The sequence below is a fragment of the Cavia porcellus genome, unplaced genomic scaffold (genome assembly GCF_034190915.1).
Source record: "Cavia porcellus strain 051 isolate PalLab524CR breed Dunkin Hartley unplaced genomic scaffold, mCavPor4.1 scaffold_2, whole genome shotgun sequence".
Lineage (NCBI taxonomy): Eukaryota > Metazoa > Chordata > Mammalia > Rodentia > Caviidae > Cavia > Cavia porcellus.
Window position 1 is genome coordinate 66,117,795 of NW_026947485.1, and position 20,309 is coordinate 66,138,103.

A 20,309-nucleotide genomic window follows, 5' to 3' on the forward strand; every position below is an offset into this window, starting at 1 on the left:
TACCACTGATCTCTTGAGTGTGAATTGTCAAGATGTAAGTTGGAAATTGCAATGAGGAAGTAAGTTTAACTGATCAGTATTGTTTGGTACTTATCAAAAAGAAATGTTTAGGAGGCTGCGGATTTAGCTCAGTGGCATAAGTGCCTGCCTGGCAAGCATTAGGTCGTGAGTTTTGTCGCCAATACCAAAAAAAAAAAAAAAAAAAAAAAAAAAAAAAAAAAAACCCGAAAACAACAACAACAACAAAAAAAAAAAAAAAAACAAAAAAAGAAGTGTTTTGCTAAATATACTTATGAGAAAATTGTTTGGAAAGGAAAGAAATATGTTTCATGCTTCACACTGCATATCCAAATTGAATTATTTTGTGATTTTTTGATAAAATATATATATATATATATATATATATATATATGATTAAAGAGGAACTGAAATAAGGAGGAAAAAGAATATTACATTTAAGTAGGAAATAATCATCAATGTCAAATGTTGCTCGACTCTTTAATCATTAACACAAAAGACACATACATGAAGACAGAAAATAAAATCACTGCATAACTTTAAGCACTTTGATCACTATAAACATTACAAATACACACTTGAAATTTAACATGATTTTATCTTACTTACAGAAAGGAAACTAGGTTTGAATGTCAATTTCATCTTGATCAACAATTATTTAACACAATATAGTGATACATTGCTGCTCCAAGATCACACCTTATTTTGATATGATATGTTATATATGAATGGAATTATTTTCTTAATCAAATGATTAGTTTCTCTATAAGCTTAGAGAAGACAAAAGATTTGGATTTGGTAATATTAATTTAAAACTTTAGAGTTTCTGAATGAACATATCAGTAGCATTTAAAACTCATCTATATCTATGTATATATCTGTCTGTCTATCTATCTGTGTCATCTATCAATACCATCTATCTGATTTACTTATCTATCTACACACATACTACATTTTGGTCCTGAGCTCCTAGCTCTTAGCTGGTAAACTCAGAGTCCAGGGGAAAATGTTGACAATTAAGTACACTCTAGGAGAGTGGGAACGCAGAGCCCTCTCTGTTGGAAGGTGGGACAAAATTGCCCAGCATCCAAGCATTCAGGTTTAACTGCAGTGTTGGTGCTTTGCCATAAATACATGGGTTTTTCCATCACAGTTTGGGCACTTAGTTTCTAAAAGGTTCACCATACTTGCTCTAGGGGATTCCACAGACATTGGGTGCTATATTTTGTCGGGATATTGCTTTCAATTGCTTAATTTTAGAGACAAGCTGTGTTACAATTCTTCTGAGAGCTGGCACTCTACTGCTGAGCTACATCCCAGCCCTGTGAGATGATTAATATGTACATTTTGTTACAGTGTTCATTATCAGTATTAAAGTGTATGTGTTAACACATATGAGGAATGTTTAAATGATATCCCTAAAAATCTTCATTTAAATTTCAAGCAAATTTATTTTTAAAAATATAATGAATATGATGTCTCAGCATTCAGGATTATTCAGTAACCCACAACTCTTCTTGTTCAAAAAATCATTATAAACATTGTGTTAGACCATCTGAAGAATACATGAGATGGGGTATCCTATAAACAGAGTTTGATTTCTCAGTTCCAGGGGCCAGGAAGTCCAAGAGCATGCCACTGACATCTGATGGGAGCTACACGCTGCAAGAGCATCGCATGGTGAGGGAGGAAGGGGGGGATTTCAAGAGGAGAGGAGTAAGAGTGAGTCCAGGAAGCTAAACCAACTTTTATAAGTCAGCCATTCCCTTGATAAAGGTCTGAGCACCCTTTACAGCTTCCACCTCTTGATACTGCCACAGTAGTAATTAACTCTGAAAAGATTCCTAGGGAAGACTCACTCCACAGCGATTAGCAAATAAAAGTAATACTTCATAGTAAAATGGAGAGCTATGGATTCATGATGAAAAAAAGTATTGGTGTGTTCAGAAACATGCATGGAAAAAGTCTCTGCCCATCTGCTTTAATACATTTCCACCCAACCCCTGATCCCTGTGATATTTGCCCTTAGTGGTCTTTGATGGAATCTCATGTGTCTTTACAGCAAGACAAAAAAGAATAATGTCTTGAATATGGCACATGGTAAGAAATATCATATGTGTAATTAACGCTATTTAACTATATTTAAAAACATTAAAATAAAATACCTTATCAGAAGGGCAAATAAGTTGAGCAATGTTTAAAAGATGTAACGATACAGACATAATTACAGATTATTTTAATAATTTAAATTATCTCATTTGCTGCCTTATTTAATCGTGATCCAATTCTCATGCTTTAATCTTACTTTTAACCCATTTTTAGAAGTGTTTCTTCTTGTAGATTTATCTATTACTTTCTTGAGTGTAACTAAGTGTAAAATTTTGTGTGCATATTCCTCCACTAAAGAATACTTCCATTAAAGAAGAAGAAGAAGGGGGAGGAGGAGGAGGAGGAAGAAGAGGAGAAGGAGCAGCAGCAGCAGCAGCAGCAGCAGCAGCAGCAGCAACAGCAGAAGAAGAAGAAGAAGAAGAAGAAGAAGAAGAAGAAGAAGAAGAAGAAGAAGAAGAAGAAGAAGAAGAAGAAGACCCACAAAGATAATATATTTTAAATGACACAGATTTTACTATGGCAGCAATAGTACAGAACTTTATGGCTGAATACAAGTTCTTTTCCTGTGTCAGAATTTAAACAAACAAAAAACCAAACGAACAACAACCCCCTCCTACATTTTGGAACCTTGTGAATGCTGAAAAAAATCAGTCATCTGGGTCCATTGGTGGTGAACATTAATCTGTGTACCTATTGTTTTTTTCTCCAAAGAGAACAGGATTCAAAAACAGTTTTTCAAGACTTTATCATAAACTTGGAAGACAAAATATTTGTAGTTTGCACATGCAGAATGAATAGACCATGAGCAGCCATCTGATCCACCACACCATAGATCATTGCAGACCTTCTTTCAGAAGAACTCTGCCAGCATGCAAAGAAACTGGAGTCCTCACACAATGCTGGTGGGGTCGGAAAATGTTGCAACCACCTTAATGTTGATAGTCGCATTATTTGTTACAGCCAAAAAGTGGGAATCACCTAAACATTTATCAACTGAAGAATGGATAAGTAAAATATGGTACATCCATAGATAGACTCTTTGGCAGAAAAGGAAAGTAGAAAGAAAGGAAGAAAGGAAGGAAATGAGGGAAGGCGGGAGGGGTAATGGAGGAGAGGGTGAGGCGGGAGGCAGACAGGCAAGCAGCAGCGCTGCTACCTGCTACAACAGAGCCTTGAAATATTAAGTGCAGGAAGCCAGTCACAAATGACCACATAAGTATGATTCCATTATGTGAAATGCTCCGAACTGGCAAATTCACAAAACAAAGTAGATGTGTAGTACTCTGAGGCTTTCAGGAAATTAGGAGACTAGGAATGGGGAGTGGCTGCTAATGAATGATGTTCCTTTTTAGGGTGATAAAAATATTCTCAAAGGAGACTATAGGGATGTTTGGACAACTCTTTAAATGTACTAAAAACCATTGAATTTCACACTTTAAATGGGCTAATTTTATGATGTGTGAAATATAGCTCAATGAAGTTGTAAAAACAATATTGTCTTTTCTATGTGCAAATTCTAAAACCATAATTTTAAGGAAATTTTCCCATTTATAATAATACTCATGAAGATTATTATGGTGACAATAATGCCTCTGGTGGTTAAAAAGAGGTAAGATATCAAAGGAATGTTTACAAATGGAAAATAGTTATATATGACGAAGTGAACTTAGATGGTCTGTCTCTTTATATTACGTTGCTTTTCTGGATTTGAGTTTATATATTGGTCATGTATTACTGCTGTACGCAGCAAGAAAATTGTCACAGTTTTTATTTATTTTTGTTTTAAAGAGAAAAAAAAAGAAAAAGGAAGAAGCAAACAATTTAAAAAAAGCAAAATGATGACAACAACGAAACAATGACAACACAGGACTTCAAAACATGACAAGAATTTAACCATGTTGTAGTGCACATTGTTATCCTCAAAGTAATTGCTCAGGCTACACAGACATGCAAGATTGATCAAACTATACAATTTCCCTTAGTGTTACAGTTTTTAAAGCAGAAGTTTAGAAAACATGTTTGTCAAGTAGAAGCTTGGGGAAGAGGACCTGCAGGGAATGGTAGGTAAAACTGAGCTTGGTTTTGCTGCAGTGTGTGCAGTGGGACCTACAACAGATGACCAATTCTCTGGCCACAATTTTCAGCATGTAGACAGGAGACTAAAATTAGCAAAAGTAAGGTCAAAATTCCGTAACTTAAAATTTGAACTGAAACTATCAATATAATCTTGTGGTCTGTTTGCCCTTTAAAAAAACATGCACATCACCTCTGCACTGAAAAAGTTAGAAACAATGATCAACAAAGCACTAATGTGTACCCTTCATGCTCAAATTGTGTTTGCACTATAGAAAAGGCTGATTCTAGGCCTGGGGGCAAACAACATTAGCTGAATCTGGGACACCCAAGAGAAAGGGAGCTATTCGGTACTATTAGGGTCTTATCAAATGGAGTCAAGGCAAGCTGATGACTCTCTCACTGGCTAAAATGCAAAAAAGGGCAAAGCAAGGCCAAACAAAACAGTAAATCAAAAACACACTGATCTTGGAAAGGTATCAGCAAATCATTCATTCTTTCAAAAAGAGAAATATTTTGAAAAGAGAAAGAACCAAGATGTTTTGTCTTTTTTATATAAACAGTTTCTTAAGGTAACAAAATAATTAATGAAAGGAAGTTTGGAAAGTCTGTATGGAAATGTGCCAGCTAATAAGCTGAGAAAAATGATAGAATTACAATACCATTTTTTGCAATCCCTAAAGAATTATAGGAGCCAGACAATGACTATAAACAGTTATGGAAGAAGATATCGCCATCATGAAGAATCTTATTTGAGCCTGATCAAAGCTCTTGATCTAAGTGCCAGTTTATAGTGAATATGAGCAGAACATGTTAAAAAATACCACAGGAATGCAGTCAGCAAAATCGACTGTGGGAAAGTTTAAAAGACAAGTAACTTGGCTTCAAAACATCAGAAAGACAGAAAGGCAAAGAAATGGAGAAGAGAAGGGAAAGGAAGGGGTAAAGAAACTTCACTCAAACTAACTTTAAAAACATGATAATGGGACAATCTGAGAATCAGAACTGTAAATACCAGTTGAATATTTAATGATATTAAGGACATTTAGGGTGTGTGGCTATGGCACTATGACTAGGTTTTTAAAAATACTAGTATAAATATAAAATAGATAACAAATATTTAAAGAGGAAATAACATTGTCTTGTATTTGTTAGAAAATTTACTGGGTAGGAGGCAAGAATGGGTGGAGATCAGACAACAGATGGTCAGGCTGAAGCTGGGTCCATCTTCCTAGTCAATCTCTCTACTTTTGTACTTATTTAAGATTAACTATACTATAATAAAAATATGAAATCATTACTTCTTCCCCTCAGCAGCCCTAGATATTCATTTCTTTCTTTCTCCTCCAACCTCAGACAAGTTCCACCTCTCTACCTGTCAAGGCAGTGCTGACTTCAACAACCCTTCATGAGTTTTTGTCTGATAATCTCCTCTGTTTATCGTTCATGTAACACACAGGATGCCACCTTTGTTTCATTAAAATAATGGCAATGACTTATTTTTTCATTACCAAAGGGATCTTCATTGCTGAAAGTCACAAATGAAGAAAAAGAAAATTCTACGATTCCACAATTTAACTGAAATGAAACAGGCCCATTGTTATCACTTTCAGTTTTATTTACGTGCAAATATGTGTAAATTTTAGTTATAGAAATGAGGCTGTCATATATATTATATATGTAATAGATAACTAATATATATATATATATATATATATATATATATATATTAACCTGCTGCCTTCATTTAATGATGGGTACAGGGCATATTTCAGTGTGTCATTAAATAGTACTTAAATGAATAAAAGCCACATAATACACTGTATTATAATATAAATTTTAAATTCAAAACTAGGAAGTAAACTCCTCAAAGGCAGGAGAGATGTGAGGTGAACTCCTACTGCATTTTGCATCTCAAGCATCCAGGGAAGTGCAGCTTTCCTGGTAAATGCTAATGGTCAGGTTAACACAACAAAGAGTCTCTCACTGTGTTATCTTGCTGTTCTGTTCTGCACCTTTAATGACAAGGGGAGTCTGAAGTTTGTTGGCCCATGGCAAAGGTTCCTATTATACACTTCTAGCCTAATGTCCACAAGCTCCTTGTAATGGAGGGCATGAAAAATTCAAGAACAGAAATCTGCACGACATAGCAGTATTAGATATCATTGACTTCTGAACTATGTATTTTTGCATCCAAAGAGGAATATCAGCCTTTTGGTCACTGCATCCTCTCTCATGTTAGATCAACAGCAAAGACAGGAATCAGCGAAGACAGAAAGAGTAGAGTGTGTCCCTCACAGTCCAGTCATCTACTATCACTCCGGATTATGAAGGTTCTGTCGCTTAGGTTCAGCTAGAAATTTACAAAGCTCTATGTCCCAGGTGGTCACTGATTAAACTTCGGACATGCATTGTTTGGTATTTGAGAGGAAAGCAATTGCAGGCTCTATAATACTGAAGTAAAAAGGTAAAAGACAGGCGAAAGATATTTTACGTATTTGCTCAGAGCTGAAATCTCATGTTAATAGTTGCCATCCTTTTTTGACTATCCTATAAATGTTTTGTTAAACTATTTCGTCTCTTTGTTTTTTAAAACCTCTTTGCACATTTTGAAATTGAAACAAGATTTCTTTACTTCATCAATTTAAATACTTAAGAATGCAATATTTGGCTTATTGAAAACATTGATACTTTTTAAAATAGAGTTTATATCATTCTTTAAAATGGTTGAATGGGATAAGACAACTTGATTCCTTACTCGGTTTTAAAGATATATGTACAAATTATTCTACCCTTATTGGAAATTTCACATCAGGTAGTCTTCTCTTTTAACTAGCACTTCCCTGAATATTAAGAATTTCACCCTAATTCAGAAATCTCCCCTTATCTGTGGGGATATATTCCAAGACCCCCATGGATCTGAAACCTCAGATAGTACCAATTCCTATATATAGTATGCTTCTTCCTACACAAATATACCTATGATAGAGTTTAATTTATAAATTATGCACAATAAAAGATTAACAACAGCAAAAACAACAGTTATAAAACACACTGTAATAAAACTGTTAGTATTACTATTCTCTTGCTTTGCTCCCATTGTTAAGTATACCGAACACAAGCACTTTGAGATTTAGACAGGTGACTTTAAAATTATCCCCTGTACTTTAAAATTTATAAATTTGTTATTTCTTGAATTTTTTATTTAATCTTTTTAGGCTGTAATTGACTATAGGCAAATGTAACTGTGGAAAATAAACCATGGATGGGGATAGTATTACTATATAATATAGTCTATATATTGTTACCTTGTCACTTTTATTTATTACTTTATCATATTCCATAGCATAAGGATGTATACTAATTTCAATTTAATTTGAAATTTCCCAAAACAAAAAGGGTTTTAAAACATTTAAGAATTTCTTCTGAATTGAATCATCATTACAATGGCTGTTGGCACATAATTGATCAAAGTAACAAATATCAAAATTGGACAAAATTATTAAAAACAAAACTAAACTCTTAGTGGAAATGTGTCTTCATAATGTGGATGAAAGTGGCTTCTTAGCTCCCCAGATTAGCCCATGTGTTCCCAGTAGACAGCTGTCATTACTAGACTCAAAGGTTTTCGTGGGAGCAGTAAATGGACCCAGGCTTTTGCTGATTACCTGGAAGTGTATACAGCTCATGATAACCGTGGTGGGCTGGGATGGGTGAGAAGATACTCTTTGATAAAGGGAAAGAAAGGCCATCAGGGAAGCAGAAGTAGCCGGTTTTAGAAGGAAGATGAAACCGAGAGCTGAATGGGAATTACAGGAAGAGTTTAGGTACACAGGAGTCTATTTATCCCAGTTTAAAAACCAAGGAATAGATGCAAATGAGGACAAGTCGTGAAGAATGCTGAGGTTTCCAGATTGGGCAACTGTGCTGATGACTATACAATTAACAGATATGAAAGGGATGCAGAATCTTCCACTGAAGGCAGGGTTCACTGTCTCACTTGCGGTTCTTTCTATGATATCAACCCAGATTAGCCATACAAATCTTTCACTGAATTTGACCTAACTCACAGTATAATAAATAGCAGCTCTAACCAGAACTTAAGCTTTGTTATATGGTAAAATTTGCGGACTGTACTCAAGCATAAAGAATTATTTAAACTCTAATCAGTGGTTGAAGATAATAGTAAGGATTTTAAAAAGACAAATAGCAAATAAAGTAGTCCAAAATTAAAATAAGTGTTCCAATTAAATTTTAGCCAAGAAAGTTAATTATTCCATGTGTCATTAGGTGTTTACATGTTAAAAAGAGATAATAAAGTGATATTTTCTCCAAGATTAATTCTTTTTTACTTAAAAAAATCTTTTAGCTTATACGACAATACTAGCCATCGAAAATATAATGCTGACATCTGCTTCAATTGGAAAATCACTTAAAATTGGGCTGAAAATCTGAGATTTCTAAAACAAATTTGTCATAAGTTATTTGGCTTAATAAAATCATTTAAAATGTTTGTTCTTTTTATTCAGTATACTTTGCTTTATAATAATAGAATACTAAAATTATCTTCACTTAAAACCTAGCTTCCTATGTGGAAAACCATACCAATGTGCCTAATAGTATGGTCTTAAACTTCTCTAATATTATGTTAATAATAGTAAACCTACCAGTCTATAATATGTGTGTTATCTACCATCTATTATACATAGTCATTTATTTCTGAAGGACACATCCTGACAAATACAGTGCAATCTTTCATGATAATGACACAGTAAAGCATTTGAGCAAAATTTTTCTCTCTATACAAAAATTAATATGTAATTGTGTATTTTTTAAAGAGCCTAAAACTAGTGCCTTGAGGTGAAATACACTAAAATGAGCATTTATCACTGTTTTTAGGTCTGTTATGAAGCTTGGCCTGCAGTCCATTTTAGACCTGTGAACATACACAGAACAACTTCCTATAGCATCACTATTCGACCTCTGAAGAACAGCTCATGTCGTCACATGGCCAAGTGCTGGTGAAACATTTATCTAGATGAAAGACCTCAAGCAGTTAACCTGCTCAGCAGAGGCAGTGCAACCAGGCAACAGGATAATGACCTCCGTCCAAATGTGGAAGGTGCATCAGTTTAATACCCTGACAGCTTGACAAAAGATGATGGCAGCTCAGCAGGAAAACATTAGCCATGATAACGCAGGGTACTATATGAGAAAAGAATGAATTATAAGCACAGTGCTATTTGGGCCGTGGAAGGATTTTTTTTTTTCTTAAACCAACTTTATATTTAGGACAGTAGTCACGCTTAAAGCCCTTTCCATTCTTTTCTACCTGAAGAATATCCTGATAAAAGTGAAGAAGGCAGTGTGGATTAAACTGACAGCTTAAACGCAAATTGAGTTTCTCAACTAACCCAGGAAATGCTGCACACCATTCCTGGCAGGCTACTTACTGTTTCTGGGCAGAAAACTGTGGGCACTTTCAAATGGCTTAACCCATGAGAGAAGGACTGTTCACTCATGGTTACATGTGGACAAGACCAGGCTTACCATGTATGTTATTTTGTTTTATTTTTTAACAAAGAAGGTACTTGGTACCCTTTTGGGGTGCTTTAGATCTTTAGCTATAATATATCTTATTGCAAATTCAGCTTAAAAAAACAACTTAATTTTAAAGTAGTATTACAATCATGCTTGTATGTTTATCCAGAGATTTTTCCTCTGCGACGGGGTTTCAGCCTGTGGGGTTTTCTCTGCACATGGCAGGCAGCTGTCAGAATCAGTGTGAGGGGTGAAAGGGCAGCCCGGCTGCTCTGTTAAATCACGGGGTTCCATCAACATCTCAGAATTCCTGCTGAGTGGGAGCTGGGAGACCACAGATTAGAGTACACTGGAGTGTGTATATTAGGTCACTCAGTGTCTATCAAAGCAATATCATGCCGGTAAGCTGTACAATAGATTTCACTGTGTTCTGTTCAAAGAAAGTGGAAGGAAAAGTGGACATGTGTATGGCAGACCAGAGCTGAACACTGAATTCTTCCTGTCTTTAAACTGGATGGATTTACCATCCACAAGATAAATGAAAAATAGGGGTATGATAAATAGCTCTATACAGGGCTCGTGATTTTATTCAGTTTTTGGCAATGATTGGTCAGCAGATGCAAGAAACAGATAGAATTCACGCCCAGCACAGGGGAGCAGAAGAGGCCTGATCGCAGGTGTGATTTTTGGACTATGCATTTGTTTTATGACCCTGGAAGGTAACTTTACCTGTTTCAGAGAACATTAACCTTGTTTATAAATTAGAAGTAATATCTGGTGAGTAGAACAAATGAATTACTTAAAGAGAAGGGTCTTTTAAAAGGTTGAAAGAAATGCAGCATGGTAGCATAATGGGTATAACCTAATGAAGTACCATGAAATAAAATGCAACTTGTTTTAATAGATACTGACCTACATTTAAAAAAACAGCATCTGCTCCTTCAGTATTCACTGTGTAACTTGTTTTTAACAAAGTAAATTCATATTTCCTAAGGCGTAATACAATCTTTTCTAGGACAGTACACATGATGGAGAACAGTACGGCTGACAAGAAGAGAAATTTTAGAAAGTTTTGAAAAATTGCTCTAGATTTTAATTTCTTAATATGACTTCTGTAAGGAACTCCTTGACTGATAAGTATACTTGTATCCCTGAATTTACATTAATAAAACAATAGTGAACACTAACAGCATGAGCATTGCACTATTTAATCACTTTACAGAAGGTAATTTAATTCACGACATATAAAAAGTTGCTCTAGTCATCAGTGTTTAGGTTAGAGCAACATCTTCTAAAAAATGTAAGATTTTTGGGTATAGTGTAAATAACCTTGTACAAAATGATTTCATATTACATTCTATGGGGAGACACTATTCTTTCCTCGTATTTTTAGGTGAGAACTCCCTGTCCCTAGAGGTTAAATATCTGTACAGTGGCCAAGTGGTATGCTTAGGATTCACCCCTAGGCAGTCTAGGTCCTACCATGTTGGATAGGCTTCTTGCCATCAGACAGACCGAAGCTCCCAACCATCTGTGGGTGATGTTATGTTATCCCCTTGGCTGATTTGGGATACAAAACTAAGATACCAAACTGAGACCTAATTAGTAATCCAGAAAGTAATTCAAACAAACAACATGGCTTTGAAACTAAGTTCACACTGGCACCATGGCCTTGTCCACATTACAGTGATCAGCTGGAAAGCTATTTTATTGAGAATGCAGCAGTGGCTGTCATAACCCTGTCCCGAAAGCCCAGTGAGACAGCTGCAAGGGTTCCTTCTGGGCTTCGGTCTACACCCATCTGGTGAACTGCAAAGTGAACTACACTGCTAACATTTGCCTACTATGAGGTAAAAAAAGACACTATTTAACACGGTTAAATGTGAAAGCCTTTGTATTTCTTTTTAAATCAGAAATATTGTCATTGGTATTTGAAAATAAGTCACTGCAGAAAATCTTTAAAGACAATAAAGAAATCTTAGGTTGAATTCCAATTTGTCTGTCTGTTATTGGGTGGCAAGAGGGAATATGAAATACAAACAGGCACAGGTAGACCTGCATGAAGCAGTTTTGTAGCTTTCCCTTCCATAAACTCAGAGATGGTCTTTGTATCCAGTGACCTTTTAGGGAAGATTCAAGACGACAAAATTGGAAGACGCAGTACAACTTGTCCATACCAAAGATCCAATTATATTCCTCAGTCTCATCTTTTATGGTTACTTCATAAAATTCAGCTTAGGTGAGCAAGGACTGCAAATGATTCCTGTCCTCTGGGTGGCCTGGTGCTGCCTCCCAGCCCCAATAGGGTGCGGATCATTGGTGACTGATTCTTTAATGAGCTTCTTAGCAGGTGGGGCGGGGCAGGGGGGACTGCGCAGCTCGCTACATTTTAATAGTGATCAATTCAGATACAATTGAGCTATGTTCTGGGGACTGGTCAGAGGATGATTGTGTAAATTCTAGGAATAACAAAACCTGAAACTGAAATGCATTTACAACAACATTCACACATATTCACACCTCAAGAGTAAAAGACAAATGTGCCAGGTTCCTTGTATGGTAACCAGTTCCAACAATCTGTTGTTGGACTAGATCAGTGCCTTAAGGAAAATATAGTGCTCTCCATTACGATTCCATTATATGTTTAAATATTTTCTTACAATTTTAATTGGGTAAAATGTTAAATTTCAGTATTTAAAAGTTTTTATTATTAATGTTATTTTTGATTCACAAGCCATGGGGTACAAAATGGTATTTTGCTATGTATAAATATGTCTTGATTAAATCAAGCTAATTCATTAGATCCCCCTCACTTACCTTTCATGTTTATGGTGAGACATTTGAAATTGACTCTTAGTTATTCTAAAACATGTGGTACATTATTGCCTGTAGCCACACTGGTGTGCAGGACAGCTCACATCCTCCTATTCCTCTTGTGTGCCTGCGACTTTGTCCCCTTTGACGACAATTTCCCATTCTCACCCTTCCCCTCCTCCAACTCTTCCTCTGGTAACATTGTCATACTTTTTATTTCTATGAGTTCAATTTTATTAGATTCAACATAGAAGTAAGAAAAGAGAGTATTTGTCCCTCGGTGCTTGGCTTATTTCACTTAGCATAATGTCCTCCAGATTAGTCCATGTTGGTACAAATGGCAGAATTCCCCTTTCTGAGTATGCACCATAGTAAACATACGTTTTCTTTATCTGTACATCAGCTGATGGACATTTAGATTGATTTCATATCTTGGCTGCTGTGAATAATACTGCAATGAACACGGGAGTGCAGACATCATATTGATGTCAGTTTCTTTGGATACATGCTCCAAAGAGTGATTGTGTCATATGGTTGTTCTTTTTAGTGTTTTTGACGAGCTTCCATATTCACATTCTTTTTAAGAGGACACAGGGTTCTCTTTGCTCAAAATCCTCTCCAATACATACTTTTCATCTTTTTTATAAAAGCCATTCTAACAAGTGTGAAGTGATATCTGATTGTGTTTTAATATTCACTACCCTACTAATTAGTGACGCTGAGCTTTTTTTTTTTTTTTTTTTTCATGTCCCTACCACCTATTTGTGTGTCCTTTTCAATTTGGGTTGTTTCTTTGCTCTTGAGTTATTTGAGTTCCTATATATTTTGAGTATCAACCCATGTCACATACATGTCTTGCAAAAGTGTTCTTCTATTCTGTGGATGGCCTTGTCATTTTGTGGCTTCCTATGTTGTATATAATCTTTTAAATGTAATGCAACCCCACTTGTCTATTTTTACTTTTGTGGCCTCTACTTTCAGGTTGATATGCAGAAAATCACTGCATGAACCAATGTTGTGGAAGTTTAGCCCTATATTTTCTTCTACTAGTTGCACATGTTTAGGCATTATATTTAAATTTGTTTTAAATCAACTTTTATCTTAGAATATGATAAGCAATAAGTCTATTTTCAATCTTTACATGTGGATACCCAGTTTTTCTACCACCATTTACTGAAGAGACTGTCCTTTGCCATTGGGGATCTTTTCTGTTTCCACATGAATTTAAGGACTGCTTTTTCTATTTTCTAGAATTTTGATAAAGATTGCACTGTGTCTGTGGATCAATGGTACAATGGATATCTTCATAATAGTAATTCTACTAATCCATAAGACAGGATATCATTCCACTTATTTATGTTTTCTTCAACTTAAGTATACAGGTCTTTTTATCTCTTCATTAAATTTATACTTTGTAAATATTTACATTTTTGTTGCTATTGTTTTCTAAGTTTTCTTTCTGGATAGTTTATTGCTATATGTATAAACACTAGTGAATTTTATATGTTGCTTTTATATCTGCAAGTTTACTGAATTAATTTATCAGTTCTAACAGTTTTTTGGTAGCCCTCATGATTTTGTACATACAGTGGTACTTGGTTCACGAACTTAATTCCATGATTCTGGGTGCAGAAAATCATGTCATTAGTGAACTCACTTCTGTTTTCCTATTAGGATACTTTTTACTTTTGTCCCTTGCTTAGTTCCATTACAAGTTAACTATGATTTCTAATATGAATAATCTAACGCTTTCTGCAAAACAATTTCATTTTCTTGGATTTTTGCATCAGCAGGGCAGCTAAAGGCTGCTGCACCACTTTTAAAAATTAATTAAAAGGCACCTCAAATTTAGCCTCTTCCAAGGCCATCCAATTTATTTATAACTTTTATTAATTCTAAAGCCAATTGCTCCTCAATGGCGTATTCATGTTGAATTAGGTCAGGTCCACTGGGATGACATTTGGTCTTTCACAGAAGACACACAGAGTCTGTACAGACAGGAGGCTCAAGCTACCAAATGCATGTCCCCTCCCAAAGTCTGACTACATGAATTTGTTAGGATTTGTAAAAAATGTAGAAATTCAGATATGCATTTCCTAAGTCTCTCTCCCATAAGACTCATAAGGTTGTCAGGATTTCTCTTAACATCGCTACACAGGCATTTGGCAAACAGTCCACTTGTGAGAGCAGATTTTCTAGAGGTTGATGCAGGTAACAGTAATGGACACCCACTTACAGTATAAAGGAAAACACTGAAAACTGCTCTTACATTGTGTTAGTTTGCTTAAAAAGTATTTACTTGTTGGCCATGTCTACACATCATTAATTTTAAGTATGCTGCAAACAAAATTCAGTACAGCAGAGAATGAGGTGATATAAAAATCACTCATGCTTGTATTTGTCAAGAGTACTGTGAAAGATAAACTTTAATAGTGATAAAGACAGAGATGCCTTCATAAATAAAAATAATGCAAAAGCATTCAACATTCAAAATATTCAAATTCAAGTTAATATTCTTTCACTTTCAGAAGATTTTTGCATGGGTGAGTTGCAGAAAAAAACTATTGGAGCCAGCCTCAGTTGATGGGCAAATGTTAAAAGCAAGTGGGATGTCTACCTTCTGGTCTTCTTGGATTTTACTCTGTGGAATGTGATGAGCACTATGCCCTTTTGAAACTATCAGTCACCAGCACTCGCTGACAACTCAGCACAGAACACTGGGGTTGAAAATGTTCCTGGAGGGGATGGGGGTTTGGCTCAGTGGCTTAAGTGCCTGCCTGGCAAGCATGAGGTCATGAGTTCGATCCCTGGCACAAAAAAAAAAAAAAAAAAAAAAAAAAAAGAGAGAGAGAGAGAGAGAGAAAATGTTCCTGGAAATCCAAAACTCTATCCTTAGCTCACAGAAAAGTGAACAGAGGACTCATAGTAACTGAGTGAAAGTGTTCAACGTCATATCTAGTTGGTAATAAATTTAGTCCAAAATCCATGTCTGGACTCTTAGGAGCTCATTCATTTTGTCACCCTAAGTGTGACGAAAGCCAGATAAATGATACCATTTTCTTACAGTTTCAATGTCAGCACATGATTATTAGATGTGTGCTATTGATTGAGAGTTGTCAGAGGGTGGAAAAAATGTGCAGCAATCTAAATGTCACAGGCCTGGAAGTAATCAAAAGGAAGCTGAATGTTAGTTACAGCTACGCATAATACTTGTAATGTATCTGTGGTTGGTCACAATGTATTATTGGAGTCGAGTTTTTGTTGTGACTATGTGAACCAAGCTGCATAGGGAACACTGAAGAGCGATCACAAAAAATACCTTTCTTTTCCTACTGTCCTTCAAGCAGCAGGGATCAAATAACTGTTTCTCAGCTGTCTGTCTTTTAAACAAAAATATCTCCTTCGCTCTACATGTATCAGTGGCAAGTTGGTGTCTGCTTCCTCGTCTCTGTTCTGTTTTCTTTTTCAGACCCCAACCATGGATCACCAGGGGATACTGGGACTAGAAAAGGTCTGACATGTTGTTTTACAAATTTATCTTGGATTCCTTCAGTACGTCACAGTTTGTGTTCAATAAAGCAAGGCAGCATAGAACAAGAAGACAGAAATGGTCACAAGTGGATATTGGGTGTGCAGAAACATCACTGCCAATCCTGGTGTTTCAAGGAATTTCCACTCTTTGGAGTGTGGTGATTTCTGTTTGCACTTTGGGCCAGTTGCTCTTAAGCCAGGAAAGTAATAATAGTATGTTTTAATCATCTGCAACACAGTCAAGTCTTTCTAAATTTGTCTAGGAAATCACAGAGCTCAGGGAGAGTTGGAGGAGCTACCTTTCATCCACCCAACTCTCTAATGGTACATTGTTTTCTAATTCCTTTACCCTGCGTCTGCATCTGGATATTTACTAGCTAGAAATACCTTTTAATCTTACTTTTCCCTGATAGCCTCATGAGTAAAATGAGGATGATAATAATAATAATAATATCTGTCTCTTAAGGTTGTTTTAAGGATTTAATGAGTAATATTATAGAGTGTGGCATGTAAGTGCTACACAAATACTTATTGTTATGAGTATTCTTTTCCACTCCATGAAGATTTCCTCATAGTTTTGGATCTAATCTGACTGTGATCATTTTTACATCAGTGATGAAACAGTTTAAGTTAATGAATGTCATATGGTTATATCATAATTTATTCAACCATCTTTCTGTTATTGGATATGGTGTGTTTCCAAGTGTTCTGCTATCTAAATAGTATACACTGCCTGCCACTTCCAGTGATCTATCCTGATAGCTTCTGTATTATGTGGATACCTTTAATTCACTTCATAATCTCTATTTTGTTTTTGGTTTTTTTGAGACAGGGTTTCATTACACAGTCCACGATGGCTTAAACTCACTTTGTAGCCCAGGCTGGCTACCAATTCTCAACTCTCTCTTAGGCTCCTGCCTAAGACTCCCACGTGCTGGGATTACAGGCAGATACTACCACACCTGGCCTCACTTCATATTTTATAAAGGAGGAAAATTAAGACTTAGATAATATAAATACAAGGAGTACTGTAGGTGTTACATGCAACACTAATGCCCACACTTTGGGACCCAAAAGCCATAATTAACTCTCTACTCATCCAAAAGTGATTATGCACCTAAAGCTGTAAATTCCATCCATCTAAAATTTTTCTCCAATGGATCACCTCATTCCATAGTAATTCAGAATACTGTCAAAAGGTAACAGAAAGTTCCGGACAGAATAGAGAGTTGTTGATTAAAGGGCAAAGCTTCATTAGCAGAAAAACAAAAATTCAACATCTATTGCACAGTAGGGTGACAACAGTCAATAATAATATACATTTCAAAATAACTAAATTTCAAAAGTCTCACTCTAAAATTTGAATTAGCTTGACTTAAATTGCCCCATTGCTTATATATATCAAATCATCAGAGCATAACCTATAAATGTGTGTCATTACATTCTATAAATTAAAATGATTTTAATAAAAATAATTCAGAATAACTGCAGTGATATTTTCTGTCGGACTCAAAACTCAATCTAAAATCACTGAACTGTTCCTGGGAACATTTACTCTGCAGTATCCCCAGCAGCTTCATCAGACTGCAGTGGTTTTTGGGGAACCTGGGTGCTCGAACGCATTCATCCCAGATGGCCTGGGCCAGCAAGACAGAGTGGACATGAGGAGCAATTCTGAGTACCCAAGAGGATAACACAGCTGCATTCTAGCAAGACATTTCTTTATAGCAGTTAGTACAACACATTTATGAAAATCTGACTAAATGCTTGGTTTCCCAGGGTAAAATTCCTGCCATTATTTTTGGAAGCAGTGTGAACAAGATACACAGGTGCTAATATCAGGGATACACAGATAAATCTGCTTTTTGAAGACAAAGGTGGATAATCGATGAGGCACTAAGTAAATCTGCTAAATGCACAATTTATAGGGTTGTACACTTAGGAACTGCAGGTTTGGACCTAAAATAGCTCCCTAAAGTCTCATTCACTGAAAGGCAGGGCTTTTGGAAGGCGACTGGCTCATAGTGGGTGATACACTCATCACGAGGAACCCACTGATGAGATCACGGCTGGACGTGCAGAGGAGGCAGAGCCTGGTGGAGGTGGTTCCTAGGGTGTAATTGAAAGGGGGCTTTCTTGTCCCCAGCTCCCCTCTCCCTTGCTGCATCCTGGCTGCAATGGGATGAGATGTCCTTTGCCAGGCTCTTCCACCATAAATTTCTGCCTTGGGGCCTACCAACTTCGGAATGACCCCACTGGAGACAGGGAGCCAAATAAACTTCTCCTGCCTTCATGGTGGGTGTCAGGTATTTCATCCCAGAGATAGGACAGTGATTAATACAGAGGACCCAACAGTCCCCAGAGAAAGGGGTCCAGGAAGGCATTGGCAACACCACATGCCCAAGCAGAGGCTATCATCTGATTACCTATCCCCTCCGCAAGAGGAACCACGCTAATAATGGCTACAGTTTAGTTGTCAGATACTATGTCCTGGCAGTAGTAAGTACTTTATATGTATTTATTTAATCCTCACAGCAATGCTACGAGCAATGCACTTACTATTATTTCTCCACTTTACACTGTACAGTAAGGTGTACAGAGGGAAGGAACTTCCGCAGAACACAGAGTGAGTGGAAACGCTGGCACACGACCCCAGCAGTCTGGCCCTCAGCCTGGAGGCACCTGGTCCCTGACCCCCTACCCCGCCTGCCTGGCTCACTTTCTGAGGCTCATGTGCAGTTTGCTCCCCACACAGCACCTTCATGGGGCCGCTGTGCAAGTCTGGATTTCTGGTCAGGAAGTCTCCTACCTCCCTTTCCCCTTCTTCTCTTAAGCAGGCCTTTCAACCTGTGCCATGAAGCCTTCTGTGAGTGAAGGACCCCTCACCAGGCCCGGCAAGCAAAAAATCACTTTCTTTCAGCGCAAGGACTTAATGACTCTCAGGAGTATCCCAAGAAGGAATATTTAATTTAAAAGTGAAACCATTCTTATTAACACATATAATGTACTTTTAGAGACACTAATGCTTCAAGAGACTGCTGCTTCCCATGCGGTGTCTTGCACACAAGAGACAAGAAATAAAAAATGGACTGAATAACTAAATGAGTGAGGTCAGTTTGGATCATGGGGTTTGGATAAACTTTTTGAAAACTTAAGCTTACATGTTTTTGTGGGCTGCTTTGGGAAGATGCTCTTCTCAGAGAAGAGCAGCACTGTTGGAATGGATCTTACCCAATGTTCTGCATGGCATCTACCAAGGATTTTTCAATCTGACTGTTCATGCTCTGACACTGGCCTGCCTAAGAAGAAGGCAGTGACTTTTCTCTTTGCCTTTCTTTCTTTCTTTCTTTCTTTCTTTCTTTCTTTCTTTCTTTCTTTTTCTTTCTCTGTTTTTTTTTGTAAATAACAAACCTTTGAGGTACCAAGAGAAAAGTTAATCTCTCAAGCTTAGAAAAGGAAGAATAATATGCTTTTGTAAATTCTATGGAATTTTATTACTGTAGTATTATATAAAATCTACTTCAATTGCATGTTGACATGCTATTTTATGAACTGCTAATAGAAACTAATGATTCACAAACTGAGAGGAAAACTAAGATTAATGGTTTATTTATTATGTTGTAGTCATGTGCTGAATGCCAAGGAGAATTGGGGAGAACCTATAGTTTTTATATCACATTCAATAACATTTTAATTTGGAATCATATTTTAGATGTTCAAAGTCATTTTGGATTCATTGGGTTTTATTCATTACACAGAAACTGTTTGCTTTGTTTTGAAAAAGTAAGGGTTTGGAGCCTTTATTGGTTTTTTTTTCTTTTAGGATCAGTCCACTGTGGGAAAAAGCTCTTTGTGACTTTCAACCTCATGATAAACGAACTGTGATATAGACACACAACATTTATGATAGAATTATAAAATAAAGAAATGTAAATGTTTTCTGTGTGGGCTGAAAGAACAACTACATTATTCTGTCGTAATACTTTGTCCTTTGTGAGACCCAAAGTGCCCATGGCAGGTAAGTAGAGTGTGTGCATATTTATCTTTACATCTGTCTGTCTGTCTATCTATCTATCTATCTATCTATCTATCTATCTATCTATCTATCTCGCTGCTCATGATTCAGGTGCATAGTGATTACATTCATCAAGGGAGCTGGTTACCTAAACATAACTATAATAACATAAATGAAAAAAGGAACTAGTAAGCATAGAGTACAATAA

General features: G+C 36.4%; 2 protein-coding genes across 7 annotated transcripts in view; one reads left to right on the forward strand and one right to left on the reverse strand.

Moving 5' to 3' along the window:
- Nucleotides 1-20,309, reverse strand: part of Cdk14 (cyclin dependent kinase 14) — a 567,752-nt gene that overhangs the window by 20,731 nt on the left and 526,712 nt on the right. The window lies entirely within an intron of this gene.
- On the forward strand, nucleotides 1,515-3,770 carry LOC134474591 (protein FAM9A-like). The gene is made up of 2 exons (XM_063243054.1): nucleotides 1,515-1,698; nucleotides 2,425-3,770. The coding sequence occupies exons 1-2, from the start codon at nucleotides 1,651-1,653 to the stop codon at nucleotides 2,614-2,616; spliced, it is 240 nt and encodes a 79-aa protein (XP_063099124.1). The 5' UTR covers nucleotides 1,515-1,650; the 3' UTR covers nucleotides 2,617-3,770.

Excerpts from the sequence above, each read along its gene's own strand:
- LOC134474591 (XM_063243054.1), top strand. The coding sequence starts at position 1,651 with ATGCCACTGACATCTGATGGGAGCTACACGCTGCAAGAGCATCGCATG. Across the intron at positions 1,699-2,424 it reads CGCTGCAAGAGCATCGCATG|AATACTTCCATTAAAGAAGA; the intron begins GTGAGGGAGGAA and ends CCTCCACTAAAG.